Genomic DNA, 16634 nt, shown 5'->3' on the forward strand with positions numbered 1-16634 from the left:
CCACCCAGAGGCTGCGGGAGTGATGCAGAAGGCTAGCAAGGCTGCGTAGAGTCTCAACAGACTGACGCAAAGGGTTTCAGGTCACGTAGATGTTAGTAGGGCTAGCGATGAGTTTAGAAGAAGTGCTGGAAAATTTGTCTATTTGTGGGTAAGCTAGTTTGGCACCCTGTTGTACTAGAAAATTGTTGAATAATAAAATCCTCCCTTACTGCACCAGTTTTCCCACATTGGGTTTTTCTGGGGACATTAGTCCAAACTAATTGTGTCAATGTGTTGATTCTTGTGCATATGTGTGTTTCTGTATTAAAGTGTGTTATCTGCAGCAATATTTATTTTAATGTTTATTGAAGTAATTTCATAAATAACTTATGGTGAAATAAGTAGGAAAAGTAAATCAGTTGCTGCAGTGATAGAATTTTCACACGGAGATTAAATGCTTCAGGTGTGGTGAATTCGGTCACTACACAACACAGTGTCCTCTCAAAAAGAAGGACAAAGATGAGAAGCATGATTCAAAGGCTGCACCCACGAAGATCGAGGAGGAGTTTGCCATGACAGCCCAGATACCTCCAAGAGGGAGGTGGGGTGATCTAGAGTTGTAGTTCGAAAGGACTGCAGATGGGCAGGATCCTTGAGGAGCCCACCTCTTGGATCAATTCCTTACTACGGGAGCCCAGATCAGAAGTAGCAGGATGGACCAGCATCAATTGGTGCAGAGGAGTGTCGGAGTGACAATTGCAGTGGCTAGGAGTGCCAGAGACTGACCAACGCAGAGCAGAGTTTACAACAATGTAGTTCGCATAGAGCAGAGGTCGGCTGCAGTGCAGAGGCTTCAAAGGGTCAACGTAGAGACTAGCAGCAGTCAAACTCTAACAATAAGATGCATCATACCGAACACTTGTTCAGTAATTTGGGATGCTTTTCTGTTGCTAATGCAGTAGCAACAACAGTTGGAGAAGGTTGCAATGCAGATGCAATGTTGGCAGTGGCAATGCTAGCAGTAACATGGATGCAGAATTTGAGAGGGAGTTGCAGTACAGATGCAGTGTTGGTAGTGGCAGGGCCAGCAGCAGTACAGATGCAGCGTTTGCGCAGTAGTTGGTGGGCATCGATGTCTTCAACGGCGCAAAGGGAGATGTTTCAGAGTCAAAGTGATGCTTCAACAGTTTGCATTACTAGAGCACATTCGTCGCTAAGAGGAGTGTTGATTTTTGGTAGGATCAGAAGTGCTCTAAGTCTCAAAATTTGCAAGGAGGCTTAGACACATGCATTCTTCAATACCTAGAAATTGTTTTGGGAAATTCCACCTGGAGACAGTTTTACTAAAATAATTAATTATTTTCAATGGGACCCTAAGTCTAAACATAAGAAATTAAAATAATTAAAAGGTGTTAATCTAACTGTGGGTGAAACTTCTAGAAGAAGATGAGGATCAAGCCAGAATGATCTATGCCATTGATTAGAAGTTAATCTAGGTCATTGGTTGTCTAACAGAAAGATATATGAAGAGGCCTAAGGGGCACTTGGAGAACACATTGAATAGAGTTCAGAATATCGAATTTCGAAACGAGATTTTGCAGTGAGGGGCAGGGATAGTTCCGGTTGGAGATTTCTCCTAATTCGGGAATACTCAACAGAAGAGGCAGAGAGAGATCTGGGAGAGGCAATGCAGAGCCAAAAGACGCTGACGCATGCCCACACAGAGGCAGCGCAGAGCCTTGAGGAGGTCTGAAAATTTGTTGGAGGAATCGATTTCAGAGGTCAAAAGCCGGGGTGTGAGACTAGGAGGTGAAAATCGAAGTTCCTAGGCAACAAATCGATCAGCAGAAGGGGTGATGCTAGGTTGGCGCAATCGCAGCGCAGAGGAAGCCAAGGTTCGTTCATTCAGCGGTTGGATCAATCAAATCTCCAATGATAGTGTGAGATAATCTCACTTATCTCTCTGTCAGTGATATTCTTTGTACTGGATAGCCAGGAGGGCATCCAGTGATTGTATTCAGAAATTACTACTACATAAAAATAAAAACCGTCAGCTGTTGCATCGGTTTTCCCACACTAGGTTTTTCTAAAGACATTTGTCCAAAAATAATTGTGTAGATGTGTTGTATTTCTTTCTTGTTCAGTTTCTTGTTTCCGCATTTTATTTAAATGGTGGAGGTTGTAGTGTATTATTTTTGGTGTTTACTATTGGAAACAATAAGTAATTTTGTTCAGTAATTAAAAAATAAAAGAAACGTAATCAGTTGTTTCAGTAGAAATTTGGGCATCCAGATTTTCACAGATGGGAACTTGGAGAAGATACTTGTGGGGTTCGATTTCTTTGGCAGTTCGATTTCTAGAGAGTAGCAGTAGGTGCTAGAAATCTAAAGAAGGACGTAGAAACTGTGAAGGGTAAAGTCAGTGAAACCAGAGGAAGATTTTCAGTTTCAGCAACTGCATTTACAGAGAGGTCGGGATTTGTCCAGGAGGTTGCGCAGTGCCAACATAGAAGCTTCAGTGGGAAATTTGATTTGCTGAGGAAGATGTTTTCAGTTCCAGAGTGTCGAAGAAGCCTTTTCCCTGTGAACAGCAAGTAGGACAGCTTGATTAGCAGACAATCTAGGCAGCACGTGTGGCAGGTAGCCTTAGATTCACGCAGATCCTGCGCAGGCCAGTTGGACGACTTCCTTTTTAGTAGCAGTCAAGTGTCAGGGTTGCTCGGAGTGAGGGTAATTTCCCTCGAAATATTTTTTCCAATATTTTCTCTGCAGGATTTCTAGTTTTTGGCATCCAAATTGTAGTCAGAATTTCACTGTTGCATAATAATAAAAACCCTCAGCTGCTACACCAATTTTCCCAAGTTGGGTTTTTTCGAGGACATTTGTCCAAAAATAACTGTCATATTTTTTATGTGTGTGTGCTAGAATTTCTCAGTTTCCAATGCTATTTTCTTCCACAGTTTATTTGTGAAAATCACAGTGTGAATTATTTGATATTTGTCACGGCAGACAACAGATAAATTGTTAAATAAATTAACAATTAGAAAAATAATTTCCAATTCCTGTGACGGATGAAATTTTCACATAAAACCCACAAGAATTCTTCTCTTCTTATAGAATGTTCAGAGGACGAATTCCAAGACCCAAGACCTTGACCCTTGACAAAGACCCCTCCAAGACCAAGTGAACCTTCCTTGTTGAGCTTTCCTTAAACAACTTATAACAACAAACTTCAACCTTCCAACAACTTCTCTAGTAGCTTTGACCCCAACAATAATTCCAACAACTTCAACCACAACAACTTTTCCCAACAACTTTGACCCCAACAACTTTTCCAGCAACTTGAAACCCAACAACTTTTCCTGTAACTTCAACCCCATCAAATTCTCCGTCAATTTCGATCCCAACAACTTCAAAATTTTGTTTTATATGAGAGAGAGAGAGAGACCCAAAAACTTTGACCCTAACTTTCTTCATGAATTTCACTTGCCTTAGGAATTCTTCCTTTTAAGATCGAACTTCTTCTCTTGCTTCTCCGTGTGTCTTAGATGCTCTCTTCAAATGAGCTTGAATGCCTCCTATATATAAGCTTTCCAGGGGTACGAATTGTCTCCCTGAGGCCGACTTGTTTGACAAGGTCTTGAAGGGTCTTTATAACACTTTTGACTTTACAAAAAATTTCTTTAACAATGACTCTTTTGAGTTATTGACTCAATGACAAGCCCTAGAAGCACACAATGGGTGCTTAACCTATAAATAAATTTAGCTTGAGCATGAAACCCATGCATCAAGAATGACAATAATAAATTTATTTTCTCTTTAATATCAAATATATAAAATCATGATTACAATAGACATTATGAAGACCAAACCTAGTTACACATTTCGACAAGAGGGAGGTCGATTTAGCTTTTCTAGAGGTTGGGAAAATTTTCCAAAGGACCAGAGAGTCACTTCTAGCAGCAGAGACAAGCAGGACGTCTTGATCTGTGGTTGATCTAATCCACACGTGGTCTGTGCAGAAGGGCCTGCACAAGGGTTGGACGACCAGTTTTCAGAGGGAGCCAGAGATCGAGTTTGCTTGTGGAGAGAGAGAATTTTCTCTCTAATTATTTTTGTCAGTTATTTTTTGATTGGATAGCCAGCTGGGCATCCATAGCTTGTGCTCAGAATTTAACTGTTGCATAATAATAAAACCCTCATCTGCTGCACCGGTTTTCCCGCATTGGGTTTTTCCAAGGACAATTGTCCAAAAATAACAGTGTCAATTTTATTGTGTGCGCTCTATTTTCTTAGTTCCAAGTATTTTGTAATATTCCAAATGGAAATTAACAGTGATAATCAAACAAAAACATCACATGTAACACAAAACTTTACGCATGCAATTGTCACCTAGAAATTCAGCAAAACTGTGCCAAGCTGAACCATTTTATTATATATCAATGAGAGTACAATATAAGCATGGAGTAGATGCACCTAGGCTTGCAAAAGCAAGCCAGACAAATCCCAGGTGAGTGAAGATGATGCCTGGATGCTAGCAAGTACTTCTCCTTCTGCTTCTGCGCTGGCCCTAGAATTTTGTTGTTGCTGGCTAGAAAGAGATTTGTGTTTTACTCCTCTAGACTGCTCAGAAAATTCAACCAAATTAATCATAGCTCCTTCTCTTTAAACCCAAAAAAACCCAGTACCCCCAATTAGAATGAGCTCCTCCACCAGCTAGGAAATTCGTACCACCCAGAAATACGTTGCAAATGCCCTCTAAAAATTCTGCAAAATTAGGATCATGCTCCTTGGGCTATTCCAGCAAAACCCAGGAAGGATTTGGGCTAATTCAACCTCCCCGAAATACCCAAATTTGGTGCTACACCCTCCTTTATAGATTCTGTGTCCTCCACAATCTACAATTGTTGAATATGTCACAATCCCTCCTCAATTAGTTGTAGAATGGCCCTACAAAATTCCTCCGAAAAAGTCAGTGGATTTCCTTCCTAAAAACCCACACAAGCATGAAGTGTTCAGCGCCACGAATTCTATCCAATGCCACTATTGCGCAGGCCCTAGAGGCATATTGAGCTCTCACAAAAGATGCAACTTCAAGCCCTGAAAATTTCCATAAATGCTAGTCCAACCTAAGGGAAATTTCTGCTAAATTCTCATGCCAAAATACCCCTTTTCTCTGCCCCAACTCAGTGGTATGATTTTGATTCCTGCATCCTCCCTAGAAATCTTACTGGGTAAGAAATGGGTTGAAAGGTACGGCAATCTCCAACAAATTTACCTCCCACTAAGTTCAGAAATTCCTCCTTAGGGTGGCACTCGAAGTCCACCGAAAGAGAGGTTGGAATTCCTGCTTGGGAATTCCTTGTGCTGAACAATAGAGTTATCTTGGCTAAGCTACTCAAGAGAACTAATGTCAAATTTTCAACTGATCAAAGATGTCCCAAATGAGAGCCTCCTTGTTCCTTTTTATAATTGTTGGCCTCTCTCTCCCTTGGTGGCCCCCACTTTCCACTAGTTCACCCCCTTTTTTTCTTTCTTGCTCCACAAGTGCGCATTCCTTTTTTCTCTCTCCTGTGGCCCCCACCTGCACATGAGTTGCTATCTTGCCTTTTCACCCAAGTCCCTCAAGCCGAAATCAGTTCCAAAACTTGAACCACAAAATTGTGTTATGCCTAGCACCTCCCCAATAAACTTCGTTAATCTCCTCAAATGAAAGAAAATCAAAATTGGGGATATTACATATTTTCTGCAACATTTTTATGGTGAAAATTGCAGTTGTGATTTTATTCATTATTTGTCGTAGCAAATAAACTGCACTTAATTTTTAATAAATTATAAGAATAATTTCAAGTTTTTGCAATAGATTAAAATTTTTACAACAAGAATATCCAAACAGGATATTACATTGGCTTTGCTAGGAGTTAGCCTAGACGGAGGAGTTGAGATTTGAGTGACAACTACTCAACTCGTGACTTGACCCCAAGACCACACTAAGTGGATTAAAGATTTTCCCCACACTAACCTAGGTGTGGATTAGGCGGCAATACATAGCAACCTCAATGTTCAACTTGGAAGATAAAACAACTAGCTTGGGGAGGTCGACTTGGCTTGAAGATGCCACAACTAGCTCATGTTGGCCTTAGTCTTTCTCAATGAGGAAAATAGTATTCGGATGACTCATCTCCAATGGCTAGTTTGAGCTCCCAATGTGTCACTAAGGGAGGATGTCCACCTTGCATGGATGACTTATATGTTTAAAGCTGCAACACCCTTGGGAATTTGAGGAATCTGAAACATGGGTTTTGTTCAATTGAATATTTTTTTAACATTTGATGCAAAGTTTGTCATCACATGTTAGGTTCTCAATTTCACCTTGTTTTGCCACCTAAAAGCCCCATGTGCCACCTAGAGAGGGTATGACTACCTTTAGAATGTAATATCTGAATGATGCCTTTATCTTTTATCAAAAATTTTACGTTGCATGTCATCTATACAATATTCTAATTAATCTATACAATATTCTAATTAATTTGAGACACTGTTTATTTTTTATCTGAGGACCTACATGCATTGGGTTTTGTGCATTGCCTTGAGAACTGTGAGAGTGCCATGTTGAGAACTAGATGATGAATATTGCTTCAAAGCCAAGGATCCATACAGAGTCTATGACACATAAGTCATAACCATGTGGAAAGGCATAGGTGTGCAACACATGGGCTGGACTGGCCCTACAATTGCAATCACCCTTACATCCTAAACAATGAATCCCAAAGAGATCCATTCCAATTCTTGCAATCTTATTTAAGACGAAAGGAGCTAAGAGCGGGGACCAAATGGACTAGCCATGGCTGACCATAATAGCACTAGGATTCCCTAATGCATAGCCTCGCATGACTTACAAGGCGTTTACTTGCATCCTTCGGACTTACAATGGTGTTATTGAAATGAAAAAATGATCGTATGTAGCCTTGTTGGAATGAGGGATAATAGGAGGTATCTTTATTTGGCCCTCTATTACTCATGCATTAGACCATCTTAGTGATTAGTCCACTAAGGTATCCTTGGATCTTTAGATAGTATATGTCGCTTGCAAGCTACTTAATATGGATTTTCTCTTTGGATGGGCTCCAGTTGACTAATATCCTATGGATTAGCGAAGAGGTTAATGAGTCTATTTAAGATGGCATCTGTTATGTGTACACTCATGTAACATTATGTTCCTAGTAAATTTATTGGATAACTATGTTTTAATTTTCAACTCTTTATATCAGAGATGGATAAATTAGCATTCAAGGTATCTACTATGAATTATTCATATGGTTAAATAGAAATTTATACCATATAGTGAACCTCTCTAAACAATTCCAACTCCCTTTTGATGGTCTTCCTTCATATATGGATATGAAATGATGAAAAGAAACATAATTTTATCCCGTGTCAAAGTTAGAATCTATCATAGGTCTGGCAATCAATTGTTTTACCAATATAAGTATTTGAGTGTTATTGTATATTTCAAGATTGTCTTCTTTACTGAGCTTAACATTTGTGACTTTATAGGGGTTCAAATCACCCTCAAATCATGGCTCATTAGGAACTGGTGGAACCTTTGGTGCACATGAGGGAATACAACAAGTGGAAGCAAAGTATCCAGCCATACTCTTCAAACAACAAGTCACGACTTATCTAGAAAAAATCTATGGTATACTCCGAGAGAATGTGAAGAAGGATATAGGCCCGCTACTGAGCCTTTGCATTCAAGTACGTATCTTATTTCAGTATGCTTTTAATCTTTCATGTTCATTTCTATGTTATTTAGACAGCGTGTTCCTAGTTTCCAAATTGCACTGTTCTAGTAGGTGTTATTATCGAGAAGATGGCTATAAGATGTTGTGACTGATCGTGCAATCTTCAACCATTTTATTGGGATATGTAGACAAATTGCTCACTGTACTAGCTGTAATTTTGATTATTTGGGAAGTATCTTCTAGATAAAAGCGAGCTTTACGAAATAAAATGCCATATTTATAATTAAAAATGATTATATATTACTTCATTTTGTATGGGAACCTTTTTTGTTAGGATTTATTTTGTTTACTGTTATTTCCTCATGTTTGATTTTAATGTTTGCTTGTTAATTTGGATTTTTTTCCATGTATCTAGACTTCAACCAATGTAATTTATTAATGAGAATATATCTTACAGATTTGAACATAATTAGTTGATTGTGCCAATTTTGTGGCCAGCCTTTCAATCCTATTTACAACTTTTTGCCTTGCTAGATGTTAGAGAAATTATATTAATGGCCAGGAATAACAAAATTGGTTCAATGGAAGTCGAGAGTCGAAAGTATTGCAAGCTACGATAGCAGTGCAAGAGTTCCTATGGCTTCTCCAAACGATCTAGAAAGAAAGAGTGAATAATAATTAGAACCACAATACATAGGATTGGTTGGTAGTAGATGCATGCAGGGTCAAATGAGCAAAATCAGTGTGCTTAATGTCTTATAGAAGTATTAAGATATGGACTATCTGTCCAATGACTTCTTCCTTTTTGTGTTGTAAGCTGTAGGTAGAATGGGAGCTATGACTCTACAAACACTAAATGGGGCTAGAAATGGAACCACTATGTGCACCTTCTAAATCCACCTTTAAATCAACTACTGCTTAAATTATTTTGCGATAATTACTGAAATAATGTAATATTTAAGAACGAAAATGAGAGAAATAATCACAAAAGCAACAATTCGTATTCACTTCTTTTAATTAACATGTACAATAATGGAGAATAATGGAGCAATCTTGAGCGCTCATAGTTATTGTGGCAATTAACAAACAATGGCTATGCATTGGAATGTCACTTTGACTATACCAACAACCACATATCTTTTATTTTTTGGAAAGTACATCTTATACTTACAGAAAAGGTATTTTTAAATATAAGACCAGAAAGTCGAATGGCATATACAATGAACATCATAACCTCTTCCATAGAGCTACTTGGGAAAAAATAAAAGTAGAGTACTCAATGTTAGCCAAAGATTGAGCATCTTTGATCAACAGAACTCCTTTTAGCAACAATTGATGATGAACCTCATCCTTCCAAGCAGAATTAATAGTGGGAAAGGAGCTAGGTTCATGATCAAAAACAATCTTATACCACAGCTTCCATAAAACAAGAAGGCTCGCTGTCCTCAAACAATGCCAAATCCAGTGAAAATTAATACGAACAAAAGCTTGATTATCACCAAATAATGTTGCCCACTAGTAAACCCTGTTGGAAAATGCAAAGTGGCAGCTATTAATTCCAATTTTCCTTAACCTTAATACTTGCTTGTGAACTTTATTATTCTTCTTGTGTTTCTTTATTATATTTTCTTCATCAAACAAATATCAAGAGAAAAATAATAAAGACAATGGACATAGAAATTAGGCTCCAAGCCAGGACAAAACCCCTCCAAGGGGAAAACCCAGAAACGCATCTCTTCTTATAGAATCTGCTTCAAATGAGACAACAAATACCCAAACCCTAGACCAAGTCCCCCTCCAAGTACCAAGTTAGCCCTTCCAATATCACAGCTCAATCCTGCATCAACCAGCTTCTAGTTGCAACTTCAACCCTGTGATTTCGTACAACAACTTCTTCCTGCACCTTCAATCTGTAACTTTGGCCTTGAATTTGCCACAGAAACCCTAATTCAGCTTACTCAAGAGATCCTTCTTAGAGCAACACAGCTCCTGCCAAGGTCAACGAGGTCAAGACAAAGTATTCTCTCCTTCAACAACTAGATTCTGCACTTTTCTCTCCTGCAATTAGGGCCTGCAGTTTTGACCCTCTTTCTAGCTGCAGACACCCTAGACTTTCGCATTTGTGAGAAAGATGAGCCTACAAACAAGATTTTCTTCCTTCTTCTCTCTTCTTAAACTTTCGCTCTTCTTCTTTTCTGCTTCCTAGCTACAGATCAAACTTCTTTTCTTGAGATTGAACTTAAGGGTTCGAATTCCCCCCTTTAGGCCGACTTGAAGTTGTCGAAGAATGTAACTAATGCCAGTCTCTAAGTTGCATTGAGACAAATACGGATACAGTAAGGAAACAACATATATATATATATATATATATATATATATATATATATATATATGATGATGATGATGATGATTTTGGGTAGCATCGAATGTGCTCTAGCTCCGAAATTTTGTGGAGGGGCTAGAACACATGAGATCTCCATGACCCAGAAATCGTTTGGAGAAATTCCACCTGGATGAGTAGTTATTAAAATAATTAATATTTTTAATGGGTTCCTAAGTCTAAACCTAAGTTACCAGGATCCGGATTCGGATACGGATCCGCTAGTTTTTTGAAAAGTCGGGATCCAGAAACGGCAAGTACAAGCAAATATAAAATATTTTATAATTTTTAAAATTAGAATTTATATAAATATTAACTTAAAAACATAATTTTTCAATATGTAATTTTTATATACAATAAATAATTATTATATAAGTAATTCCTAAGGTATCATTTATAAATATTAATTAAATTTATATAAAAATAAAAATAAAAACATATGGAAATTTTTAAATATATAAATTCAATATAAAACTTTAGAAATAATTATTAAGTTAATCATAATATAATTAATGCATCATTTATAAATATTTAAACATTATTTATTAGTTACAATTATTTATATTAAGCAAATTATTAAACTTATTTTAGAAAAACTATTTTTAAACTTGAAAATTTATTAAAATATAAACTTACTTTTTAAACTTTAAATAAAATATCTTCTAAATAAATATGAGTAGATTATAATCTTGACGTCACATGTATTAAAGTTTATAATATGTATTTGTATTAAATAATATAAAGTTTATAATATATCTTTGTATTAAAGTTTATAATACCGTCAACATAGAAATAATAAATTGTGGCCCGCCAACTCCCTCTCGGACTTCATATCCGCTCGTTCTTATCATTAGCTTCATTCACTTGAATTAAAGTTTATAATATATTGTATTAAAAATAATACATTTCAATGTAAAAATAATAAATTTTATGACGTCCAACAACTCCCTAGTTTATTTTCGCGGAGGGATTTTTAATCCATTTCTTAACATTCGAAATTGACTTGCGTTGATATTTCTGTTTAGAAATTTTGTGCTGAATTACAGTTTTTTTACCCACGAAGAGAAATTTTTGCTGACATACGGTATTTACACACGGAGAGAAGATGGGCGGATCTCTACGGATCCAGATTCGAATCCGTCTCTGATCCGGGGATCCGCGGATCCAGCCATCAAGCTTGATGGATCCAGTAACATAGGTCTAAACTTAGTAAAAAAAAATATTAATGGGGATTAATAAAGATATGGGTGAGAAGCTTCTAAGAGAGGAGGATCAAGTTGTTTTAATCTTTAGTCGTTGATTCATCAACAGGAAAAGTATAAGAGAAGACTTGAGAGTCATTTGGAGAAACACTGGGCAAATACTCAGTAACCTAAGGGAAATCGATTCTCAAGGAGAAGTAGTTCGATTTCAGAAGGAGAGTTGCAAGGTGAAGGAAGAGGAGGGCATCACTAGTTGTCATAGATTGAGGAGGTGATGCAGGGCATTCGAGAGACAATGCAGAGGGAAGAGCAGGGAGACAACACCATTGGAGACGCAGTCCTCACGCAGAGTGACGCAGAAATGATTGAAGGGTTTGCAGGGTGTCAGAACATCTCCAGGAGGAGGAGAAACTTTGTCTCAGGTGTTTCTCCTAGAAGTGTCTCAGTTTTTTTGTAGAATCATTCCTTGTAAAGTGATTGTTGCTGAAGATTAATAAATAAACCCTCATTTGTTGCACTGGTTTTCCCACATTGGGTTTTTCCGAGTACAATTGTCTAAAAACAATTGTGTTGATGTGATTTATTCTTGTGCTTGTATATCACTATTATTTTCTCTATGTAATTATGTGATAACTGCAGTAGAATTTATTTTAATGTTTACTGAAGGGTTTCATAAATAACTTATTGTGAGAGATAAGTAGGTGAAATAAATCAGTTATTGCAGTGTTAGAAATTTTCACATGGTATCAGAGCAGAGATTGGTCAACAGGATTGAAGAATCTGCTATGAGTCAGGAGCATGATGTCGGGACATAAACTCAGTGGGACTCACGCAGATCTCCAGAAGAGAGCACAAATAACATGGATCACGATTATTCTATGTTAGCTTCTAGACTGGAAGAATAAATCGCTTGCCTAGCGAGTTTCGCTTCCTCTGAGGTTTGGTATATAGATAGTGGAGCTTCCTGACATATGACAGGAATACGAGAATGTTTTTTGGATTATCTGGAAGAAAGGATGAATTTCCAAATCACCATGGGAAATAAGGCAAAATTTATCCCCGTAGGAAGAGGTATAGACTTCGAGCAACCAATGTGTTGCGTGTGCCAGGATTGGGGATGAACTCACTCTCTGTATCTCAGCTTCAAAACAAGGGCTATGACGTTTTCTTCATTAAGGAGAAAGTATATGTCAGACACCCAAGTTGGAAAACGGAATCAGAAGGAACAGGCTATATAGATTACAGCTAGAATCTCCAATGGCACTGATAGGCAGCAGTGGGGAAAAAGATTTGAATGAACTATGGCACAAGAGGATGGGACACTTACACCATGGGGCTCTAAGAATTCTCGGGAAAACAGTATCAGGAGTTCCAGAATTAAGTACCGAACGAGATGATGTATGTAGAGGATGTGCACTAGGCAAGTACGCCAAGGCAGCATTTTCCAGAAGCAACAATAGGGCTAAGAGTGTTCTGGGATTGATACACTCAGATATCTGTGGACCCATGTCCACAAAAGCTCTTAGTGGTGCCGAATATTTTGTCACCTTCATTGATGATTGTTCCAAAAAGACTTGGATCTACTTTCTAAACACCAAGGATGAGGTTTTTAGTCGATTCAAAGAGTTCAAGGCTCTAGTTCAGAATCTGACAAGAAAGGAGATAAAGATATTGCACTCAGACAATGGTGGAGAATATATCGACAAGGACTTCACTGATTTTTGTGCAAGGGAAGGCATCAAAAGAGAGTGGACAACCCCCTATAGTCCGGAGGAAAATGGAGTAGCAGAAAGGAAGAACTGGACTATTGTTGAAGCAGCTAGGGCAATGTTGTATGATCAGGATATGCCCAAGTTTCTATGGGCAAAAGCATGCAACACGGCAGTGTATATCCAGAACAGGACTCCTTACAGGGCATTAGGTAAGATTACTCTGGAGAGTGTCTTCACCAGTAAGAACCCTGAGGTGATTCATTTCAAGATATTTGGGAGTTTTGCATATTGCCATTTACCTGAAGAAAAGAGGAAGAAATCAGATCAGATAGCAGAGAAAGGATATCTTGTAGGATATATCGAGAATGCTAAGGTGTTGATTTGTGGTAGCATCGGATGTGCTCTAGCCATGAAAATTGTTGGAGAGGCTAAAGCACATGAGATCTCCAAGACCCAGAAATGGTTTGGGGAAATTCCACCTGGTTAGAGAGAGATTAAAATAATTAATATTTTTAATGGAGTTCCTAAGTCTAAACTTAGGAAAATTAAAATATTAATGGGTATTAATATAAAACTAGGTGAGAATGTTCTAAATGACATGGATCAAGCCAAATCTAATCTTAGCCGTTGATTAGGGACTTAATCTCGGTCATTGAATTGTCAACAGGAAAATTATAAGAGGAGGCTTGAGGGTCAGTTCGAGATACACCAAGTTTGATCAATTAGTTGAGTGGGGTCTGTTGAGAAAATTCGAACAAGTGATCTTAGTTGCAGCGAGGGGCAGTGAGTACATAACAGAGAGGCAGAGATAGTGCCAGAGGGTCAGCGTGGTGATTGAGGAGGCTACACAGAGGCAACAAGAGCCACGCGGAGGCAGCTAGAGACTACGCAGAGGCTAAGGGTCCTGTGTGGGTGACGCAGAAGGCCAGAGCGCTGATGCAAAGAGGCAAAGGGTCATGCGTGGGTGACACAAAAGGCTAGAGAGCTGACGCATGTTGAAAGTAGTGTAACTAGGTTCGGTCTTCATTATTTTTGCATTAATGTATTTTTGTATTTTTGCTCTAATTAAAGAGCCCAAGATAAGTCATGTAAAAATAAAGACAATCATGTATTATTTGTTTAAATGTAATGAATGTAAGTCCTTCTAGATCATCAAAGAAATACTCAAATGTGTACCATTTTTACTCAAGAAACCGCTCAGAGGAAGGCTATGAAACCACGCCGGCTTAGCTAATTGATCAAAGGTTATGTTGGCCCAATGGATGAGAGGGAAAGCCTATATATAGGCTATGTGTGGCTCCTCCAAATAGAAATTTCGATTAATGTATCTCATGAAGAAGTGAAGTAATGTTAAGGCCGAAGAAAGAAGATAGACGCAGTACATGAGGAAGTTTGTCCCCTCATGCAAGTTACCATCGAGCCTCCGCTTCATCTCAGCATCCAGATCAGGGTTTGGGTATTGCATTTCGTGATTGCATGAAGGGTTTGAAGGGCAGTCTTGACCTCAAATGAAAGGAGAAGATTGCAGTTGAATAGTGTGAGGGTCGTAGGGCCAGAAGAGCCCTAACTCCATCAACATATATGCATATGCTCTGAAATCTAGGGCTTCTCCCTTCGTTGTGGTGACAGTGAACCTTATTACCTTGTGGAAGCTTTGCAAACCAGCTCTATTCATAACTGTGACAACTTATAAGACATCTACATGTGGAGCGAGGATAGATCGAGACTAGGAGAGCCCATCTGAACTGTTTTGGTGCAGACTGTCATAATCATTCAACTGCAGAACTGAACAGCGTGATTGGGTATGTTAGTGTCGGTCATGATGCCCTCCATCAGTGATCAAAAAACTCTTTGCATATGCATAAGTAGGTGTCTCATCAATGTCAGTTTTGCATTCCATTAGGCATGCCATAAAACTGATGGAGGAGCTGGTCCTTGTTCCCTTCTTGGCTTTGCTGGATCAGGTCATATCAGTTAATGAGCTTGTGTCACACTTGTTTTGTTTTGTCTTGAAGTCCAAAATCTTAGGTCTAGGGTTTCAGTCAAATGTCATTGCAAGATCATGAGTCAGAGGTCCATGAGTCCCCAGCAAGCCAGAAGGAGGTATGTAAATATGTTTCATTGATATTTTTCATCATGTACAGCTTATTTATACCTTGGATTTAAAAACCCTGTTTTTAAACCCAAGGTCATGTCAATTTTGTAAAACAATAAGGAAATTTCAAAAAAATTTCAAAATGCCGGCAATAACCCTGGTCTCCTCACCAGAGTCCATCAGATGGTCTACCTGCAAAAAGAACGGAGCTAAAGCACCCAAAAAGTCAAATTCAGAACAAAAGAAAACTCAAAACAGTGTTAAAAGAAAGTGTCAAGGCAAAACATTAGAAAGTGGGTTTGGTAAGTAATTTTTTTCAAATTGAGCTTATAAAGAGTCAAATTCCCTCTCAATACCCTCATTGTGCATCCAAAGAGCTTGCAAGAAGAAGTGATAGGGCGAAGAGGCGAAAGGAGGCAAAGTGCAGAGAAATTGAACCAGTTTCAGGTGCGCGACCCGTCAGAGGTTGTGCGCGACCTGTTGGGCGGTGCGCGACCCGTCAGGCGCCTCCCAGCAGTGTTAATTTGTAACGGGCGCGACCCGTCGGGCTGTGCGCGACCCGTCAAGCTGTTGACACCAAAACCGCCCCAAATTTTGTCCAATCGCCCTCTAAGTTGCAAAATCGACCGAGGTAGGGTCTATACACTTGATGAATTGATGAATGGTGAATGATGAGCTTTCATTTATATGTTTTTATCACTAAGAATGCAAAGAAAATAGATTTTGGTGATTGCTTGTCAATGTAGGCATAATGCTAGGGTTTGGTGTTTTTTTTCAAGGTTTTGATTCCCATTTATGTTCCCTCCATGTTTCCCCATTGATTTCACAATTGTCATCATATGTCTCTATCTTATCTTATTTGCAAAGAATATGAAATTTTCCTCCTTCCAAGTATCAAACCCTATCCCTCCCTAAACACATTCCCAAAACCCTAATACCCTCCATTGTGATATAAAAACACACACAGCAAAAAGAACAAAATGCTATGAAAGAAAAACAAAACGATTATGCAAAAAAGAAAGCAATATGATGATAAAATGCCAAAACAAGAAATAAAGAAAATGTGGCTGTGTATATAAACAAAAGCAAAGGAAATATTGCTATGTATATTTGATCAAAAGTAATGTTGCTGTGGTCCTAAAAAGCAAAAACCATGTTTTCCCTTCTATCTCCTAATATCCTTGTCAATGAAACCCCTTTTCCCTTTTGACAAAATGTCAATGAAGCCCTTTTCCCCTAGCATCAAATGTACATGAACCCCTTTAAAAAAAAAAAAACAGGGTGTGCCTTATGATGTACATTGAAAGGCAGAAATCAAATGAGCAAGTTATCTATGCTGTCCCATCCCCCTGTTGAGCATACATGTCATTTCCCTTGGTTATTATTATCCATGTTTCCCTAATAAAAACATTTCTTTGCAAATGATTTCCCGCTGATTAAGATGAGATTATATGTTTGACAGTTTGTGAATTGTCCCTTGAAAATTCCCTGTTTTCATATGTTTCCCTTTCCTTATTAAAAA

At 38.3% G+C, this 16634-nt stretch overlaps 1 protein-coding gene across 9 annotated transcripts in view; it reads left to right on the forward strand.

Moving 5' to 3' along the window:
- Nucleotides 1–16634, forward strand: part of LOC149254884 (myosin-11-like) — a 483587-nt gene that overhangs the window by 420010 nt on the left and 46943 nt on the right. For all 9 annotated transcript variants that reach the window (XR_016267192.1, XR_016267193.1, XR_016267195.1 and 6 more), the window contains one exon: nt 7536–7736. Coding sequence is in view for 4 of the 9 variants with exons in the window: in XM_089460258.1 (XP_089316384.1) it covers nt 7536–7736 (201 nt within the window). In the remaining 5 variants the exon portion in view is untranslated. The remainder of the gene's footprint in view (nt 1–7535; nt 7737–16634) is intronic.

Source organism: Pinus tabuliformis, chromosome 7 (assembly GCF_031772625.1).
Source record: "Pinus tabuliformis cultivar Carrire ecotype Pingquan chromosome 7, CPIR1, whole genome shotgun sequence".
NCBI classification, from domain to species: Eukaryota; Viridiplantae; Streptophyta; class Pinopsida; order Pinales; family Pinaceae; genus Pinus; species Pinus tabuliformis.